General features: G+C 44.5%; 1 protein-coding gene across 3 annotated transcripts in view; it reads left to right on the top strand.

Annotated features, from left to right (window-relative positions):
- The window catches only part of RMDN2 (regulator of microtubule dynamics 2), a 70,160-nt gene extending 66,974 nt beyond the window's left edge, over nt 1-3,186 (top strand). For all 3 annotated transcript variants that reach the window (XM_090045453.1, XM_090045460.1, XM_090045470.1), the window contains exon 11: nt 573-3,186. In XM_090045453.1, the coding sequence (XP_089901579.1) occupies nt 573-626 (54 nt within the window). In that variant the 3' untranslated portion in view covers nt 627-3,186. The remainder of the gene's footprint in view (nt 1-572) is intronic.
- Nucleotides 3,187-18,521: the final 15,335 nt, after the last annotated feature.

The raw sequence follows: 18,521 nt of genomic DNA, 5'->3' as shown, positions 1-18,521 counted from the left end.
AGACCAGCTGTGATAGCATTAATACTCCATCCTGGAGGCCGTCCTCCAGTAAGACGCTGGGCCAGAGAAGGCCTAGGCCATACAGTACCTACCCCCAACGCAGGTATCCAAGGGAGGTATTCAGCTACAATAATAATGTGTCAATCTGGACTGATAGTATAATATTGCTTGTTATATCTTGCATTTGCTTTCTATCATTTTCAGTTATTTCCATTTATTCTTTCCTCATTATTAGAGACAATTTAGGCAAACAAAGAGGAACAGGAGTTTCTTTGCCTATAAATGATGATTTAAAATGTGTTGTATTTTCTGAGTCCTTTAACTCAGCTGACTTTTTCACTTTTTTCATCACATGAAGAAGACTGCCATCTGGCTTTGTTTTGTGATCACTGATAAAGACAAATTAACTTAGTATACAGTCTGTAGTTTTGCACATTCCATGGCTATTAAAACTGTGTTGTCTGTTGTTAATAAAAATTTTAAAACTGTGTAAGTACGTTAGCATGACAAAACAATGCAACACAAGGGGTATATCACATCTAACTGCATATTTGTTTGTTTCTCTCTCTCAGGATAGAGAGGCCCAGAAAGATTTAGAAACTTTACTTCTGACACTGAAGCCATGATTAAAAGCACTTTTAAGTCTTCCTACTGTGAAGGTACTGTAGAAGATCAGTAAGAAACTAGTCACAGGAGACTTTCAAAACTTGTTGAAGCCATGAAATAACACTCATTGATTTCAGCGGGATATGGTTCAGGTCTTTAAGCAGTTAGGATATGCAAATAATGTTTTCTGACTTTTTGAATCATAGCTTTATTTTTAATTTTTGGACCTAAGATTTGTTTTAAATGGTTGTTGCTGGAAGTTTATTTTTCTTACCATGAAGTCCACTGCTGGCAATGGACACCACAGAGGCTTGAATACAAAATGCATTAATCTGTGTTCTTTGAAGGATCAGTTAATCTGCAGCATTAGCACAGGATTGTGTGCAGCATTAGCTGCTTTGTTTTTACATTAAATTATATTCTTGTCAACTGATCTATATAAATATTTGTGAATATAAATCATGAAACATATTGTTATATGTGTGTTCCTCTGCTTTTACTCACAAAAATATGTAATCTTAATGAAATTAAGAAAAAAACTAGTCCTAAAAAATATTTTTTACATTTAACCTATTGGTGGCTTTACCTAGAAATGTGAAAAAATTACAAATCAGGTATTACGTTTGTATATTATGTTACTTGAAACCTCTGCCAGTAAAATATTAAAACCAGACGAGTGAACTGAAGCATTTTGGCTAAATCTGTTACAATTTTGACATCAGTCTGGGGAAAAAAAAAAGTTTGAGGCCTATCAGGTATATGAATCCTGGGCAAGTCTCTTTACCTTCTAAGGGTGGTGTCAGATGGTCTTTTGCAACCTTTCTTACAACTATTATAGATCTTTTATGTGAGCTCTGTCCAACTGGTTGCAGCGCTAGGGGATGAAAGTGAGAAGTGATCCAGGGAAGTGATTCTTCTGTTCTATTTCGTACTGGTGAGGCTTCATTTGAAGTAGTGATTATGAATGAGAGTGGTTAAGCAGAGCATTGGAACAAGCTATTCAGAGAAATTACAGATTGTGCACCCTTTGAAACTTTCAGAAGCAGTTTGGAAAGACACGTGGCTGGGATGGTTTAGTCAGAGACGATACTGCTTTGAGCAGGGGACGGGACTATGAGACCCCTTCCAGCCTTACCTTCCTATATGGTGCCTATGTATAGCCCTGGGGCCATGCACCATGCAGGCTGCATAAACAATCCCCCACTCCCAGCACGTGCCCTGCCCCCCCCGCAGCCTAGGCAATAGCACACTGTTCCCCTGCTCCCCCCCCACATGCCCCCCCACAGCATCCAACACGTGGCAGCAAAAGGGGTGGCCACTGGGGCCCATGAGCCGCATATTAAATGCAAGCCTCCAGTTGGACAGTCCTGTTTTATTTCATGTTATCAAACCAAGAGTTTATGGAGCAGCAGGTATCTCAGACTTGTGTTCATTTGGAAACTGAATTGAGGCTCACTGAAGTTAGTAAATTCCAAATGCATTCAAAAAAGCTTTAGATCAGGAGTTCAATCTGGATTAAAGCATATAACCAGAACAAAGAAACAGTTTTTATAAATGTTAATTGAAACAAGACAGGGGAATGTATAAATCTTCTTGTATCCTTTGTTTGGTTGGAAAATGAGGTAATGAGTACCAATTGACTGATAACAAAAGCATCTAGAACTCTATTGCTTTTAAAACCAATGGCAGACCCCACTCTGTTTCTGAAGTCTGTGGTATTGCACATAAAACTGCTGTGATTTTGGCCCTCAGTTTAGGACTGAATCCAGACCACACACCAGACTCACTAGTGCAGAACATTTACTATCATGTCACAAAACCAGCCCTCTAGAGAGTTTAGAAATGCACATTACCGCTACCTTCAACAACTTGGCTTATTTTGTCATGCATGTGGATTAAATCTGTTCTTTAAATTAAAACCATTTCTTATGAAATTTTCACTTAAAATTACATTACCAAACTTCTTCAGAGCAGCTTTTGTAAACTAAATCACTGTGCCGTTTTAATTTTTTCACCAATATTATTTGTCTGTATGTAGGAAAAAAAGGTTTCAAAACTACAGTTGAATACAGCTTATTTAAGTAATTGTTTGTGAACTATAAACTATGGAAGTCCTTTGCACATCATTTTATTAAATAGTAATTTCCTCCTTAATAAATTCAGAAGTGTTCTCTCAATTCTTTCTTTGTTTTTTTTTACCAGCGACGATAGTGAGTCCATTAAGTACACAGAACTTTCTCTGATTTTATTTTCTGTTTTGCCAATTTCGTGACATTTGAAACTACCAATTTTTTTCCTCAAACTTTTGTTTATTAGTTCTCTGGTTACAACTTTTAGTTAGACTTCAGTCCTGAAGCTCTGTTCCTCAGACAATAAAAGCTTGGTAGTTCAGGAACGCTGAACTACCATCCCTAGATAACTTTTACTCTGGTATTTCAGTGGAAGGAGTAGTAAATGGCCGTATACTTCCCTTCGCTTGTGAAAACATCCAGGAGAGGAGCAAGGACTTCCTGAGGCCCACCGACAGTGGAGAGATGCTGATTAACGTCTTTAACCCCATGGGGACCTGGAGACGGCATGGAAGAGTTAGGGGCACTACCAATATGCAGCTATGACTTCTTGATGTGATGACTAATATAGTGTCACTAGTCAATTGTCCATTAAGAATGATGGGGGTGGGTGGGGATGGAGCCCCACCCCACCCCTGTCTGAACCCACTCCCCCCTTCCCTCCTGCTGCTTGGAGTCTGGCCCATTCCCCAAACCCCCTGCCACTGTGGCAGGGTAAAGGGAGGAACAGGCCTGAGCCCGATGCAGAGGAGGACTGGACCCGAGGGTGGGGAGAAGCCAGGCCGCCACAGCAGAGGGAGCAGTAGGCCTGGGCTGACCCGGTGGCAGGGGGGCTGGAGGAGCGGGTTTAGGGCCAATGTGGGAGAGAGGGCAGGGGCATTGGGGGAGGAGTGGGATGGGGCCCAAGGTGGGGAGGAGGCCCGCTTCTCCCCCCCCCAGCTGCTGCCGCATAGGGCTGTGTCGGCTGCTCCCCGCACACCACTGTGGCAGGCCGGATTCTCCCCCAGTTTGGGCTCAGTCCTCCTCCCACTTGGCCCACTCCTCCTGTCCCCCACACTGTTGCCAGGCCGGCCTGGGCCCACTGCTTCCCGAGCTGCAGCGACCCAGCTTCTCCTTCACATCGGGCCTGGGCCCACTCCTGCCCTCCCCACACTGCCACCATCATGGTGCGCCTGCTATTCCCCCCACCACTGCCGTGTCGGGTCTTGCAGGTAGTGGGGGGAATAGCAGTGTGCCTGCTATTCCTTCCATCCCTCCACTCCATTGTTGCAACCTGCAAGGAGCATGGCAGGGTGGGCGAGCTCTGTAAACCCTATGTGCAGTTACTTTTTTTTAAATTCTTTGATTTTTAACACCCATTTGACTTTGCTTCGATTGCAGTCTTAAGAAATCCTTGGTGCAGATACCCAGTTTTGTTTCCGTCTCAGTCTCTTTCTGATGCACAGAAGCTGATCACTTAAAACTGTTGTTGGGATGCAGGATACAAGCTCTGTGCCAGCCAAATAAGGTTTAAGGAAGCATTGGGGGGCTAAGGCAAGGCTAATGCCCCATTTTGCCATGCTTCCTCCCTGTCAGGTCTGCAGGGAAAACCTTAGAAGGGAGAAACTCAAGCTCAGTTAAACAGCAGCCCTGAGTGGCATGGAAACTCCCCAGTCCTGTGAGTGGGGCTTGGGCTAGAATAGGAACAGGTCATGGAACTGCCTGTCGCAGCTCTGAAGGTGAAGGCAAGCTACATCCCTGGGGGCTGGTTGTCTGAAGCTTTGTGAAAGTGACTCATCTGAGGGTCCTGAATTGGACTCTGGCTTAACAGAAGTTCCTTGAAAGCAGGTTTACCTGCTGCGAGGAGTCAGCCTGCTTTTTCCTTTGCAAGACTTGTGGTGGTTTCACAAAGTAGTAGACTTCTTTGGGACTCATGGGGAAGGTGAGATCTCGACTGCATTGCTGTTAACCTGGAGGCAGAAGGAATTGGGGTGGAGGTGAGCTCTGGGGGAGAGCAAGCCTGGGGCAGTCTTAAGCAAAAAGCATTTATAGTGGAGGTCTCATGACATCTGTGGACCAGATTGCTACCTGAAAGTAGAGCTCCAAGGGGAGATAGCACACTCTGCTGTTCCTGACCCGCTCAGCTTCTGAAAAGGAGGTCCCCTGTTTGTGCCATGCATACCCCATGCAAGGGGATCAGTTTGAAAAGCCACTTCTGCAGAAGAAACTCTTTGAAAGTTCCTCATTCTGAACAGCTCACGGTCTGCAGAATCAAAGCTGCCTGCTGTGCAGGCAGAGCGAAGGGGAAGAAACACAAAACTGCCCCTTGCACCAGATATGGCTTTGGTGGATTAATCTCAGAAATCAGAGCTCTAAAATAGAGGCCCAGTTTGATAAGAATAAAGTGGAGATAAATGAAAGAGGGGTAGAGTCAGAGACCTGGAGATAAAGGTGGAGAGGTATTAATAGCACACACCGTGCTACAGTCACTGAATCAGTATTTTCAAATGTAGTCATCTAACGTCAGTACCCTAAATCCATATTTGAACCCTTAAGTGAACTATTTAAGAAAAAAGACTGAAACAGTCTCTAAGGATATAACCCAGAGACTTAAAGGATTTGAGAAAGCAAACATTATGAACTAAACAGTAGTGATATGAGGCCCAGATTCTCCAGTTGGCTTCCTTCAGGAAGTGATGCAACTAGGGTAGAGGAAATGGGACCACTTCCCCAGATGCTGGCTTGAGGGGGAGAGGAAAGTGAAAAAAGTGGCTGCTGGTGGTAGCCATGTGATCATGATTGCAATTGGGGCAGCAACTGGAAGTCACCACTGTCCTGGGTACCTGGCTGCATCCCTATGCTGCTGGCCCACTAGCTCCAATTAAGGCCTAAAATGAGGCTCTTGTGAGGTGTTTTTTTTTGTCTCTCTCCAGTGAGTCTGTGTGCAGCAAGTTGCAGCCTCAGGGCCCTCATTTGATGGGTGGTGGGTGTGTGGCGGGGGGGGGGGGGGGGTGTCACATGCAGATATCAACCGGTTAACAGAAGAACCTTGATTTTTCCAATCCTTTTCTTTTTCTTGTCATTAAACATATCTTTTTTGTCTTCATTTTTTTTTAACATACCTGTATATACACTATTTTTTAGGGGGGAAATGAGGGAAAAGCATGAGGGAACAGATCTTTAGGACTTAAAAATGTTTGACAACTGGTTGCTACCTACCAGTGGGAATAGATAATTAGCAACAAGCAAATATATGGGTTGAGATCTAAAACATTAATAAGGAAAATATTGCACGTTATCGTTTTGTTAGTTTTGTAGTATTTTTAACTTGTATTATTATTTTGGGTTTTTTTTTCTCATAATAGTTTCATAGATTTCATAGACATCAGGGCTGGAAGGGACCTCGGGAGATCGAGTCCAGCCGCCCACCCAAAGGGCAGGAAGTCAGCTGGGGTCATAGGATCCCAGCAAGATAAGCATCCAATTTGCTCTTGAAGGCGTTCAAAGTGGGTGCTTGAATCACCTCCGATGGCAGGCTGTTCCAGACCTTGGGGGCTTGGACAGTAAAGAAACTTTTCCTTATGTCCAGCCTGAAATGGTCTTGGAGGAGTTTGTGACTGTTTGACCTCGTCATCCCTTGGGGCGCTCTGGTGAACAGTCGTTCCCCCAGATCCTGGTGAGCACCCTGATAAACTTATATGTGGCCACCAGATCACCCCTGAGCCTGTGCTTTTCCAGGCTGAAGAGTCCCATGGCCCTCAGCTTCTCATCATATGGTCTGTTTTCACATCATAAGGTAAGTTCTCTGTCCCTGGGTTAAATCTGATTCATTACAATTGGCACTGATGGATCTTTAAACAGTACTGTAACTAGATTGGGTCAGTTCCTCAACTTACGGATTTCCCCTAGCTAAACTGCAGTAGAATATGGGACCTGCTGCCATTTTAACTGGAAGCTACTTTATTTTTAAAAAGTTTTGACAAATCCAATAAATCTATCTTTGTTTCTCATGAGGGAGAAGGCTGTGCAGCTGAACACTAGCATGCAGGTTTTGCGTGTGTGGTAGTACTGAAGAAAAGCCAAGGACCTGGGTGATTTTATTTACATAAATGTAACTACATTGACTTGTGTGCCCTTATTCCTGATTCCCCATCTCTGCTTTAGCTTTGAATACTTAAATTAGTGCACGTGTGCAAAAAATGGATGGTAACTGTGGGCTGAAATCTATTTTCCTTTACGCATTTAAATGGCAGTTTTCTAGCCTTCTGCCTAGTTGGCTTCAGCCCTGGCTTTATGCTGTGGATGCATAAATGTACGTATGTAGGCTGAGAATATGCAGGAGGGCACATATATGGCTATGGGAGAAGGCCTCTCCCATTAGTGGTTCTGGCAGTATCTCCTGTTGTAAGTGACAACAAATATTTATTCTTTTACAGTTAGGTATGTTTCATAGTTTCATAGTTGTTAGGGGCTGGAAGGGACTTTGAAATGCCACATGTGGGGGAGCATTTCCCCCTGTGAGATGCATCAATGCCACTCACAGAGAGGGCTGTGGGCATAGGACCCTGGCTATGCCCTGCAGGGGAGATGCTCCCTGCACACAACATGTCAAAGCTAGTACCCACAGCCGCATGTATGGGACTGCAGGTGTGGGGCTCTGGGTATGCCACTCAGGGGAGGTGATCCCCCCTCTTGGCACTTTAAAGGCAATCTCTGCAGCTCTGTGGTTGGGGTCATGGATGCAGGGCTCTGACATGCTATGTTGTAGGGGGGAAATATGCCCCGCAGGACGTATACAAGTCAATGCCTACAGCCCCTGAAAAATGGAGGGAACAGGGAGCAAAGCCTAGCCTGTTCCCCAGAGCAGACAGTCCCTGCTCTGGGGAAGAGGCAGGGAGAATTACCCTGTGTTTCCCTCCCCTTCCTTCTCAGACTGGTTGGGGAAACTGGAGCAGTGGGGCAAAGCCCTTGTCCACTCCTCACATTGGGAACTCTGGTCTAGGGAGAGGCCAGGGACGACTTCCCCGCCCTGGCTCCAGGCCTCGGCTTTAGATACCAGGACTGTCAGCTGTGGGACTGTGGAGAGGAGGTGGGTTTTCAAGCTCCGAAGCTGACAGGGGAAGGGGTTTGCTCTGTGACTTGGTTGGAGCAGTGGAGACTAGCCAAATCCCAGAGTGTATCTCTCGAGTGGAGGGGGCTGAGTGGAGTACAGCATGCTGGGATGCCAGAGGACAGCACAGGAGCTTCTATTGATCTGGTAAGTGACTGTACAAGCATTCGTTCCAGCAGTAAAAGTTTTACTAGAGGTGGCTTCTACTTTGTCAAATGAGGTAAAAGTTTCTACTGGGCCCACCATTTTTGGTCTAGTAGAAATTGCTTGGACGCTGGTTCATTGGCAGAAACACTGAAGTGTTTTTCCTGGTGGAACTGTGGTTCCAGTAGCAGAATTGTTGTGTTTATACACACCCTCAAGTCTGCATTTAATTGAGATAGTTTTGCTTTTCACAGCAAAGATATAGTAGCTGAGAACTAAATTGTGGCAGTGCAGATTGTGCAGTGCTCAACACCTGCCTCTGCTCTGCCTGGCTTCCTGCATTTTCTTAAACTCTAAATTCATTCACAAATCTCTTTTTTTAATACAAAAAAATAAGTACAGAAAAACAGTGCAGAAAAGAGTATGATCCAAGACCCATCTGTCCAAAATTTGCACCACTGGTAATGATTAACAGCTGTCCTCCTGGATTTCCTGTTGGAGTTGCTAATTTACAGTTTTTGGAGTAAGAAGATAGCTGAAACAGAGCATATTTTGTACTCTTGGGAAACTGTGAAAACTCAAAAGTGTCTTGCATATTTCCATCTTGCATGCAAGGCATTAGATACAAGCAGATTAAAATGCCAGCCTGTTTTCTTAATTTTTGTTCCATTTTTGCTGAGTTCTCTTCCTTGCAGGAGATTATTTCTAATCTTTTAAACAATAAAAACAAAAGACGACTCTCTTCTACCAACTGTGCAGACGATCTAAGGGCCTGTTTAAAAATACTGGCACAAGCAAGCACAGGGACAACTATTTCCCCACTGGTGAGTGGAACCCCAGAAAAGGCAAGTGAGACTATGGATCAACCCCTGTCCTATCCACCACCAGAGCAGACTTGCATGGCGAGAGAGAAACGTCCTGCATCACACGAAGGGGTATAACAGTGTGCAGGCTTCCTCTGTACACCGGGGAGATGTGGGAAGGCAGTTTGCCAGTGTTTCTCAGCCTGCTGGTGTTCCCTGTGGGTGGTGTGTTTCTGCCACAAACATTTCCTAAATCAAAAACTAGTCTGCTGTGTCTGCTTAGGATGAGGTGAATAGAGTGGTGTCGGTACCTCACTCCCCCCCGATAAACAAATAATTCCAAGATTCTAATCGCCCACCAATACTGTTGAATCCTCTCCAGCTATCTTGCCAGACCAAACGGTGTTTTCAGTTGCATTCCAATTATAGAGGAGCCAAAATATAATCTTAAACCAGTGTGCCTTAGAGCCAGCATTTCAAGGACTGTTAAGTGATTTTTGGGGCCAAGTAGACAGGCGGGGCCATGCAACGATAATCACAAGCCTGTTAGTTCATTTGACCTGAGACAGATGGGCCCCAGGGTCAGAAAGAAAGATATCCATAAAAATTAAGCCCTAGGCAGAACTCAATGAGTAAAACTCAATGGGTCCAGTTGGCAAGGCATCAGCAAGCTTCTAGAGCCTTGCTGTAGGTTTGCAACTTTGCATGGGTCTCCCTGCTCCCTATTTGACTTAGATTTTTTTCCTCTCATCCTCCTGACCCAAAAAAATCAAGAAATGCAGGAGTTAAGATGCATAATATGTATGAATAGTAGTTTGATTACTAGTCAGATCAGTCCATTTATAAAGTACTTAATATATACAACATGTGTAACATGGCAAGTAATGATGCCCTTCCTGACTTCCCTACTTGCATTTGCAACTTTAATATGGTGAAACCCAGCTTTGCATGTTTGCAGGTATATTTTGATAACAAGTAGGGGTGCACCGATAAAGACTTTCTTGGCCGATACCAATGGACTCCAAGCTCTCCCCCCCAGCAATATCAGCCAATACCATTCTGATAGTTGATTTACAGGAATGCAGCCTGGCAGCTTGGAGAGCCAGCACCCTACCAGTAAGTCCGTGGTGGGTAATGGGAATGGGGGAAGGAAGGGGCATGGGGCGGGCGCAAATCGAAGCCCCATGGTGAGGGAGGGAGTGGGTAAGGGGCAGTCAATGCCCAGCCAGGATGGTAAATGGGACCCCAGGGCCAGGAGTGGGATGGACGCAGGAGCAGGTCAACCAGACGGTGGAGAGGGAGGCAGCCCCCAGGCCCTGCACACACCCCCAGGAGAGGTATGGGGGTGGGGAGCATGCGCCCTGTCCCCACAGATCTGTGCATGGAATCATAGAAAGAAGGACCAGAAGGGACCTGTAAGATCAAGTCCAGCCCCCTGCCATGGGCAGGAGCTAATTGGGCTCAAACGAGCTCAACGAGGTACTTGTCCAGCTTCCTCTTGAACATCACTAGGGATGGCAACTGCATCACTTCTGCTGGAATCGTGTTCCAGATTTTGGTTACTCTTACAGAAAAACTTCCTTTCTGCACAGCTAGCCTAAACTTTTCCTGGACTAGCTTGTGCCTATCGGTCTTCGTCCTCCCAGGAGGTGCTTTTCTGAAAAGTTGCTCTCCCAGATCCTGGTGTTCTCTCTTGATATTTGTAAGTGGCTATCAAGTCACCCCTCAGCCTTCTTTTACTCATACTGAACAAACCCAGGTCCTAAAGTCTCTCCTCATAAAATCCCCCAGGCCCCGATCATGCAGGTGGCCCTTCTCTGCACTCTTTCGAGCTTGTCCACATCCTTCTTGAAGTGTGGTGCCCAGAACTGGACACAGTACTCCAGCTGTCGCCTCACAAATGCTGAATAGAGGGGAGGAGCATCTCTCTGGATCTACTGACTACATCTGCTGATGCACGCCAGAATTCTGTTTGCTCTGTTGGCAACTTCATTGCACTGGTGGCTCATATTCATCCTCTGGTCAGTTGTCACCCCAGGTCCTTTTTGGATGCAGTGCCAGCGAGTGGACCACCACCCATCATATAGATAAGGGCAGTCCATCCTTGCATGGGGCAAGGGTGGACTGCCTCTTGTGGGCTCAGGGCCAGGGCAGTGCCAGCCTCTTCCCAGCTTGCAGGCTGGGCCAGGGCTGGTAGGCAGCAGTGGTGGCAGTGCTGGGAGGGATGGCTATGAGAGGGCTACAGGGAATTTTGGGGTGGCTATAGCCCCTACAAGCTCCCCCACCAGTGCTACCTCTGCTTAGGGCCCTCTGCTCTGCTGCCTTTCCCTCAGGAGCTCCAGGCTGCGGGACAGACAGGGGGTACATAGTCAGCAAAAGGGTCCTAAGGGAAAAGCCGTGGAGTGGAGTGGCCTAAGCAGGGGCAGCACTAGGAGGGCTTGGGGGACTATAGCCATCCCAAAACTCCCTGTACCCCCCCTCATAGCCACCCCTCCCAGTGCCACCACCACCACCCACCCTGCTCCCAGCCCTGGCCCAGCCCCCCCCGGGAGGAGGCTGGTGCTGCTCCTGGCCCCAAGTCACAGCAAGCAGCCTGCCCTCACCCCATTTACAAATCCAGTGGGGCACATGCCCCTATGACTCCCCCGGGGGTGCAGGCAGTGGTGGGGACCACCCCACTTCCCACCCCACTGCACCCCCTGGATGAGCCACCTGCAGCTTTATCCCACTCCTGGCCCCAGGGTCCCATTCAGCATCCTGGCTATGCTACCCCTTCCCCTGCTGCACTCCCTCCCCCATGTCCCATCCTCCCCACAGACTTACCAGCAGGATGCTGCTTTCCAAGCTGCCCAGCTGCATTCCTGGCTGCAGGCATCTATCAGTGACATTATCAACTACGCTGGCCAAAAACAGTTGATAGCCAACAATGTTAATTTTCCTTTTATTGGTGCTGATCTGATATGCAACCAATATATTGGTGCACCTCTAATAAAAAGCTATTTCACCAGGAGGGATCTCTCTGACATCTTGGGTATGGAGCGGCATAGATTTTTACTTTTGGTTGCCCAGAGTGCTTTTTTTTTTCTAGCAGAAAAAGTCCTTTTTAAGTTATTGGAGTCCTGGAGAAGCTGCTGCTGGCTGATCACATTGTTCCAGATAGCTTGCTGTAACACTCCAGAATGCAAAGCACTTCAGAGGGAGGTAGTCAAAAAACAACATTTTGGGGTGAAGGGCTTCATGTTCAAGGCCCTGCACTGAGGTATCATTGTCTACAGCTGGCTCACAACTTTTATTTGGAAATGGTACAAATGTGAAAACTACCCCCCTTATTTGCCATAAAACACTTCTTGTATGGGGTTGGAGAAGAAAATAGGCTGTGTATTACTGTCACTGCTCTCTGAGGCTGTTTGGGCTGTCAGGCCCTTTTTAAGTAGCTCACAATGCAGCCAAAGTAATGAAGCTGAACTATTTTGCCTCTCTTCCCTTTCCCGGAACTAGGAGGATACAACAAAATTGTAACAGCCTAGCAGAAAAGAAACTTGAAGGAACAGACTTCCCCTCAAGATTTCCAGCACTTAGTAGTTGGAGTGTTTGCACTTTGTTTTAAGCTTCAGAAGTACAGAAGCACTGGAAAGATTTAAAGACATGAAAAAATAAAGTAAATGAATCCAACCAGACCAGCCCTTTTGCTTACTCAGCAAGCTATCTTTTGGTTAGCAACTTAGAGAAACTAAGTCTGCATTATTACACCAATAATTACAATGGAAGTCATCACAATGCCACATGCTACTTCTGTGTGTGTTACCCTCTGAAACTATGGGGTTTTTTAATCACATTTTATCGATTTTTTCACTAAAGGCTTGATCCAGAGCCCAGTAAAGCTAAAATAAAAACTGTCCAGCCTCTGAATCATTCCCATTGTCTTTGTTTATACGTTTTAAATACCTTGATTAATTGGAATAAGTATCTGTTCTTCTTTTTAACTATCCATCAGAGTATTTCTGATAGTAGGAGCAGCGAGGAAATAGACAAGGGGCTGGAAAATGAAATCATGAAGTCCTTAGTTCAGGAAGGGACTACCTGGTGGGAACACTGGGGTCAAAAGGAGTGAAGTACATGCCTAAGTTCTGTCCTCAACCAAGACTTACTGCTTTTGCTCTTTTGTCACATTTTTCTGCTGAGAGCCTTGCTCAAACAGCTTCCAGACTGAGCTTACTTTACCTGTTGACATTTAACTTGATCAAAAGAGAAGCCAGTGACAAACGGTGTTGTGCAGCCTTATTTCCCCCCATGCAGTCTGTCTCATTTCTAACTTAATCTGAGGCAAAGTGGTAGGCCAGTAAATAGATCAGGCTTTGGGTATGGCTCCAGCAGAAACTATTGAGATGAGGAAAAGGTAGTAAAAATAAGTTTGCTGCAGCAACAACCTGTAAAACTGCTTTCATCCATTGTGGGACAGTAAAGTGCAGGTGCCATTTAGTGCCAATTTAACCTCATAAGAACTGTCACACTGTAGAGGAGTTCTTGGGTGGTATGAAATGGTGCAGCTGGTTCCTATGCCAATATTCCCTCTCATATCTTGATGTAGGAGATAAGGTGTGTTGGAGAAGGATGGGGGGAGGCAGAATATGCCCATGGTAATCTAATCCACAACTGATATAGGGACTCACACAACATCAGTAAATTAGAGCCATCCCTAAACTGATTGCAATTCAAGCCAGCTGTGCTGGACCTGGTGCCAGTCAACCATGAAGATCAGGGAGCCGGCCCTGCCCACCACCATCACCACCTGTCCTAAGCACACTTCACCTTGGGAAAGAACGTAGGCCTAGGTACATGACAAGATAATAGTGAGATATAAATAACCACATTAGCGGCTAGTAAAGCGACCAAAATGCTGGCGTGCATCCATAGATGCTTCTCGAGCAAATCCTGGGACGTTATTCTCCCCTTGTACTCGGCCTTGGTGAGGCCGCAGCTGGAGTACTGCGTCCAGTTTTGGGCTCCACAATTCAAAAAGGATGTGGAGAAGCTTGAGAGAGTCCAGAGGAGAGCCATGCGCATGATCAGAGGTCAGGAAAACAGATCTTACGATGACAGGCTGAGAGCCATGGGACTCTTTAGCCTGGAAAAGCGCAGGCTCAGGGGTGATCTGATGGCCACCTGTAAGTTTATCAGAGGTGACCACCAGGATCTGGGGGAACGTCTGTTCACCAGAGCGCCCCAAGGGATGACAAGGTCGAATAGTCACAAACTCCTGCAAGACCGTTTTAGGCTGGACATAAGGAAGAATTTCTTTACTGTCCGAGCCCCAAGGTCTGGAACAGTCTGCCGGCGGAGGTGGTTCAAGCACCTACACTGAACACCTTCAAGAGTAAATTGGATGCTTATCTTGCTGGGATCCTATGACCCCAGCTGACTTCCTGCCCTTTGGGCAGGGGGCTGGACTCGATGATCTCCCGAGGTCGCTTCCAGCCCTAATGTCTATGAAATCTATGAAATCATTCTACATAAAAGAGAGAGGATTTCTGGTTAAAAATATATTTTAGTGATATTTATTAAAGATAATAAGAGTGTTAATCTTCTACTGTGCTTACATTTTTTTTCTTAGCTCCTGGCAGTAATAGCAACATGTAACTGATGTGAAGGTTGGTACCAGAGAACAAATTTGCCAAAGTGCAAGATTATTTTCTTTTTTCCCAGCAAAATTAATGGATTTCCTGTCTGCAGTGTTCTAAGTAAACCTGACAAATTATTCCTTCTGCTTCCAAAAGGCAAATAGCTTTTACATAGAGAAAGATCAAGTAATTTTCTTCACTGCAAGCATCTCAGAAGTTTTAACAAAGTTATACTCTACACAGCAGTGATGGAATTCTCTATTAATTTTTTTAGCGTAGTTCAGAAAAGTTGCCTTTTTCTACTAACGCCTCTAAGGCTTATCCAGAGGTGTGCGCTTAAGACCCTTCACTACCCTCCCAGCTTCCAGTCGTTAGTCCTGCTTCTAATTTCCAAAGCGATTGAGTCCCACCCTGACTACATCAAGGGCTGTATTTTGATCTAGGAATCAGCATGGCGCAATGCAAGTCAGACAGTGTCCAAGGGACAGTGCAGACCCAGAAGCCCAAGCTACAGTATGTAAGAGTCGGGGCCAAAGCATTTTCTGTCTCCAGGTTCAGCTATGCAACAAAATTCTAGGGAAGAGCAGGTGAATCTGGAGTCTGACCACTTTTAGAAAATATTGGAAAACCTTCCTCCCTGCGAGTGCCTTGCTACTGAAGTGCCATAGTTTGCAAACTTCTCCCAGCTATTCCACCCCCAAGAGAAGCAAACATAACCAAAGTAAAACCCTGACCTGTAAAAGAAATGCCTTTTGGGATTTGGTATTACTGTAAATTTTACAAGGAACATGCCCAGTTGCTCTGGTATAAATATTTTAAGATAGACAATAAATCCAAATGTAGTTTAGAGAAACAACTGAGCTAAATGTCAATTTAATGTCAGCCACATGCTCTCTGGTTAGCTCCTAGGTTTCACAAGATCCCTGAAAGTGACAATACATTCAGATTAGAAGATGTCACTAGGAAGCTTATTGCCATTAAAGTATTTTCAGCCCTAGTGCTGCTTTTTTAGTTTCTAAAACTTTATTTTCTAAACTAAACTTCATGGGGGTCACACCGTTTGTAAAGTATCTACAATGTTTACCTAAATACACTATATGCATCTAGCTAGAAGAGAAAATGGCAGGCTCCTAAGTCTTTACCAATCCATGCTTTTGGCAACAAAGGGGGAAAAAGTTGAAAAAAATTCTAAGTACAGGTTCAGAACTTTGATCAATTAATTTTGCTAATTCTTCTGAAATGCTTGTTTTGTTGAATATGTTAGAGATTTTCCTTTCCATGCTCCTATTTTTTATGCTTTATCCTTATATAGAGTCAGTTAGTGGTTTAAATCCACTTTCTCTACACTTTTTCATTGATCGGAGGTTCTCATCTTTTTTATTTTAGTATCCTCCTTTATTATTCAATCTTACCATGTTCTCTTGGATCTTCTTCTTAGTCTGTCATCTGATATTTCCATACTCACAATTTGTCTTCAGTGGATGCATCTACACAAGACGCTATATCACTGTAGCTATGAGCTATGGTGATGTAGTGTCACTATAGTAACGTAGCGTTGGCGGGCACTGACTGTGACGTCACTACTACTGTGCAGTAGGATTGAAAACTACCTATGCACCACCAGGACTGCACAGTACCAACCTAAGCAAGTACTAAATGACTTTGCAGTACTAACTTCAAAGTCGGGCACATGTAGATGCGCCCACTATGATCATCTTCTCTCCCAAGATGTGCATGATATCTCAAGCACATTGTTTATAAATATTCAACAATAGCTGTTATTGGTGATACTGTTTTCATTTCCTCATTCTTTTTTCCTTTGTATTTTGTCAAACCATTTAACCATTTTAGCAGGCACTTTTTTAGTGGTGTTTAATCCTCCTTTATCTTTTATTATAAAGAACACACCTTCCAAGCCATACTTTAAGGTAGGCCTTATCACTATCCTGTACATCTAGTGCTTTAACTTCCATAGCATGCTTCTATCCTATATCATCCCTGATCACAACTTTTCACTTCAAAAGTATCTGTATTTCCAGGGCTTGCTCTGACTTGTGTGGTGGTTCATTATATGTATATTTTACTAGTCAGACATACTTTTCTGGGGCTTTTATTATTTTTCTCAGGCTTTACTATACAGCTTCTTTTGGAATCCAAGTAAGTGTTTTTTCTAGATCTATGAAGTCCATATAAATAATGTTTTCTTCTTTTTCTTCTTTTCTTGGAGGAAAGAGAATATAGGGTCTCTTTCCCTTTCCTAAAACTGAACTGATAATCACTGATCTCTGTGGTTCTTCTGAGTCTACCTTGAATAACCTTTACATATATTTAGAAAGAATAGCTAAGTAACTCTATTCCCCTGTAGCTGGAACATTTCTATTTACTACCTTTCTGTTTAAAGATGAATGTTATTGAATTTTGCCATCATTTATGTGGAATCTTTTATCAGGAACAATTTTATGAACTAAATGGAATAGCTCCCATTCACCTTCACCTAAAAACTTCCGTTGTTAGGGAATCAGGCCCTGTTGCTTCAATTGACCTAGTGCTTTCCTAATTTCTTTTGCACTAACTGCTGAAATTTCTTCTTCGTTTCTTCGTTGTTCCTGTTGTGATATTCTCTCACATTACTGAGCAGTGATGCTAATAAATTTAGTAAAGACCAGTTTTCTGAGAAATAGTGACCACGTAAAAGTCTGTAACGTGATTCCAATAGATTTAGCTATTTAGTTATTCTAATAGAATAGATAGTATAAACAGATTTTAAAAAATAGAGAGATTATTGTGTGGGAAATTAATACCGATATTTTGCTGCTGTCTCTGAGAACTGGTAGGCAAGCAGTTTACTGTCTTTGACTACTAAACAATAAAGTATGTTATGTTAGCTTTCATAGGTACAACCTTTGGCATTTAGATTATGTGCGAGACAGGAAAGAGAACCCAAAAAAATTAACAAATTGCTGTTGAAAGGTAATGAATCTGACAAGAACCAAATCAGTTCTAGGAAACAGCTGCTAGAGATTCAGAAGTGTATATTACCCCTCTGAAATAAAATGTTCAGGTATTTCCAAAGTGAAAAATGGAAATTCAGCTCTAAGATACTACTAAAGTAACCACTGCTCAGTAGCATCTTGTGTAGATGCACCCACTGGCAAACTATCCTGAGGACATTTCATTGTTTAAGGTACCAAACTGAAATAGAGGCAAACCTGAGTTCAATTCATTGTTCTAAAGTATATATCCCAACATCATTCTCAAGACCCTCTAAACAGTGGTGCTTGATGGGTGGCCCATGTCAATGGCCCAACACTGGTATGAGCTCACTGCCTGTCAGTGCTGTTCCTGCCAGAGCACCGCATGCACAGGAAGCTCTGAGCTCCCCAGTTCATCAGTACAGGTTCTGGCTGTAACCACCACCAGTTTTGGGCAGCTCTGGAGCCCAGCGGGTGAATGCCACCACTGCTCATGCCCTCTTTTCAGAGGAATTCAGCAGCAAGGGAAAAGAGAGTGAAAGTGGTGGTTTCAGCCAGAGTCCACACTGGTAACTGGTAAGTTCAGGCAGCTCACTGCATATGTGGAGCTCTGGCAATGCAATTGGCCCAATAAAAGATATCGCCCACAAGAATTCTTGCCTCTCACATATATCTTGGGTCAGGTTGTTGACAACTAAATTGTCTCCCTGACCTGGGCTAGCCTGGGTGAGGAGGGTGTGTGGACACCCAGCAGGACTAAAAACAAGACCTATCAAAGGGCGGATGAGCTCCCTGTGAGCCAATGGCCATCCATACCTGGAGAGGAGATGGGTGCCCACAGGTCACTCTGCCCAAGTGCTGCTCTACTTAAAGCGCCTGAAGCATCACATGTATCAGCATCCCCATGCTTAAAAATGGTCATGGGGCGCTTTAACTAAAGCTGGTCAAATGTACATTATTTAATGCGCCCCCACCACCATTTTTCAGCATGGGGACACTGATGCACATGACACTGGAGTCTGCTGGAGTGCAGTAATTAGCGTGCTCCTGCAGACTCGATTAACTTGAGTCTGCTCTGACAAGCTGCAGTTACAGCACATCAGAGCAGCCTTGGTGCATGTGTGTAGGTGCCCTTCATGATCAATCCAAATTATATTTCCCCTTCCTCAAAAGAAATGATCACTTTTTGGTGGCTAGGTCTGTCTTTGCTTAACTCATTT

Source organism: Crocodylus siamensis, chromosome 1 (assembly GCF_052110815.1).
Source record: "Crocodylus siamensis isolate JL-2025a chromosome 1, ASM5211081v1, whole genome shotgun sequence".
In the NCBI taxonomy this organism is placed as follows: domain Eukaryota; kingdom Metazoa; phylum Chordata; order Crocodylia; family Crocodylidae; genus Crocodylus; species Crocodylus siamensis.
This window is presented reverse-complemented; position numbering and strand designations above follow the sequence as displayed.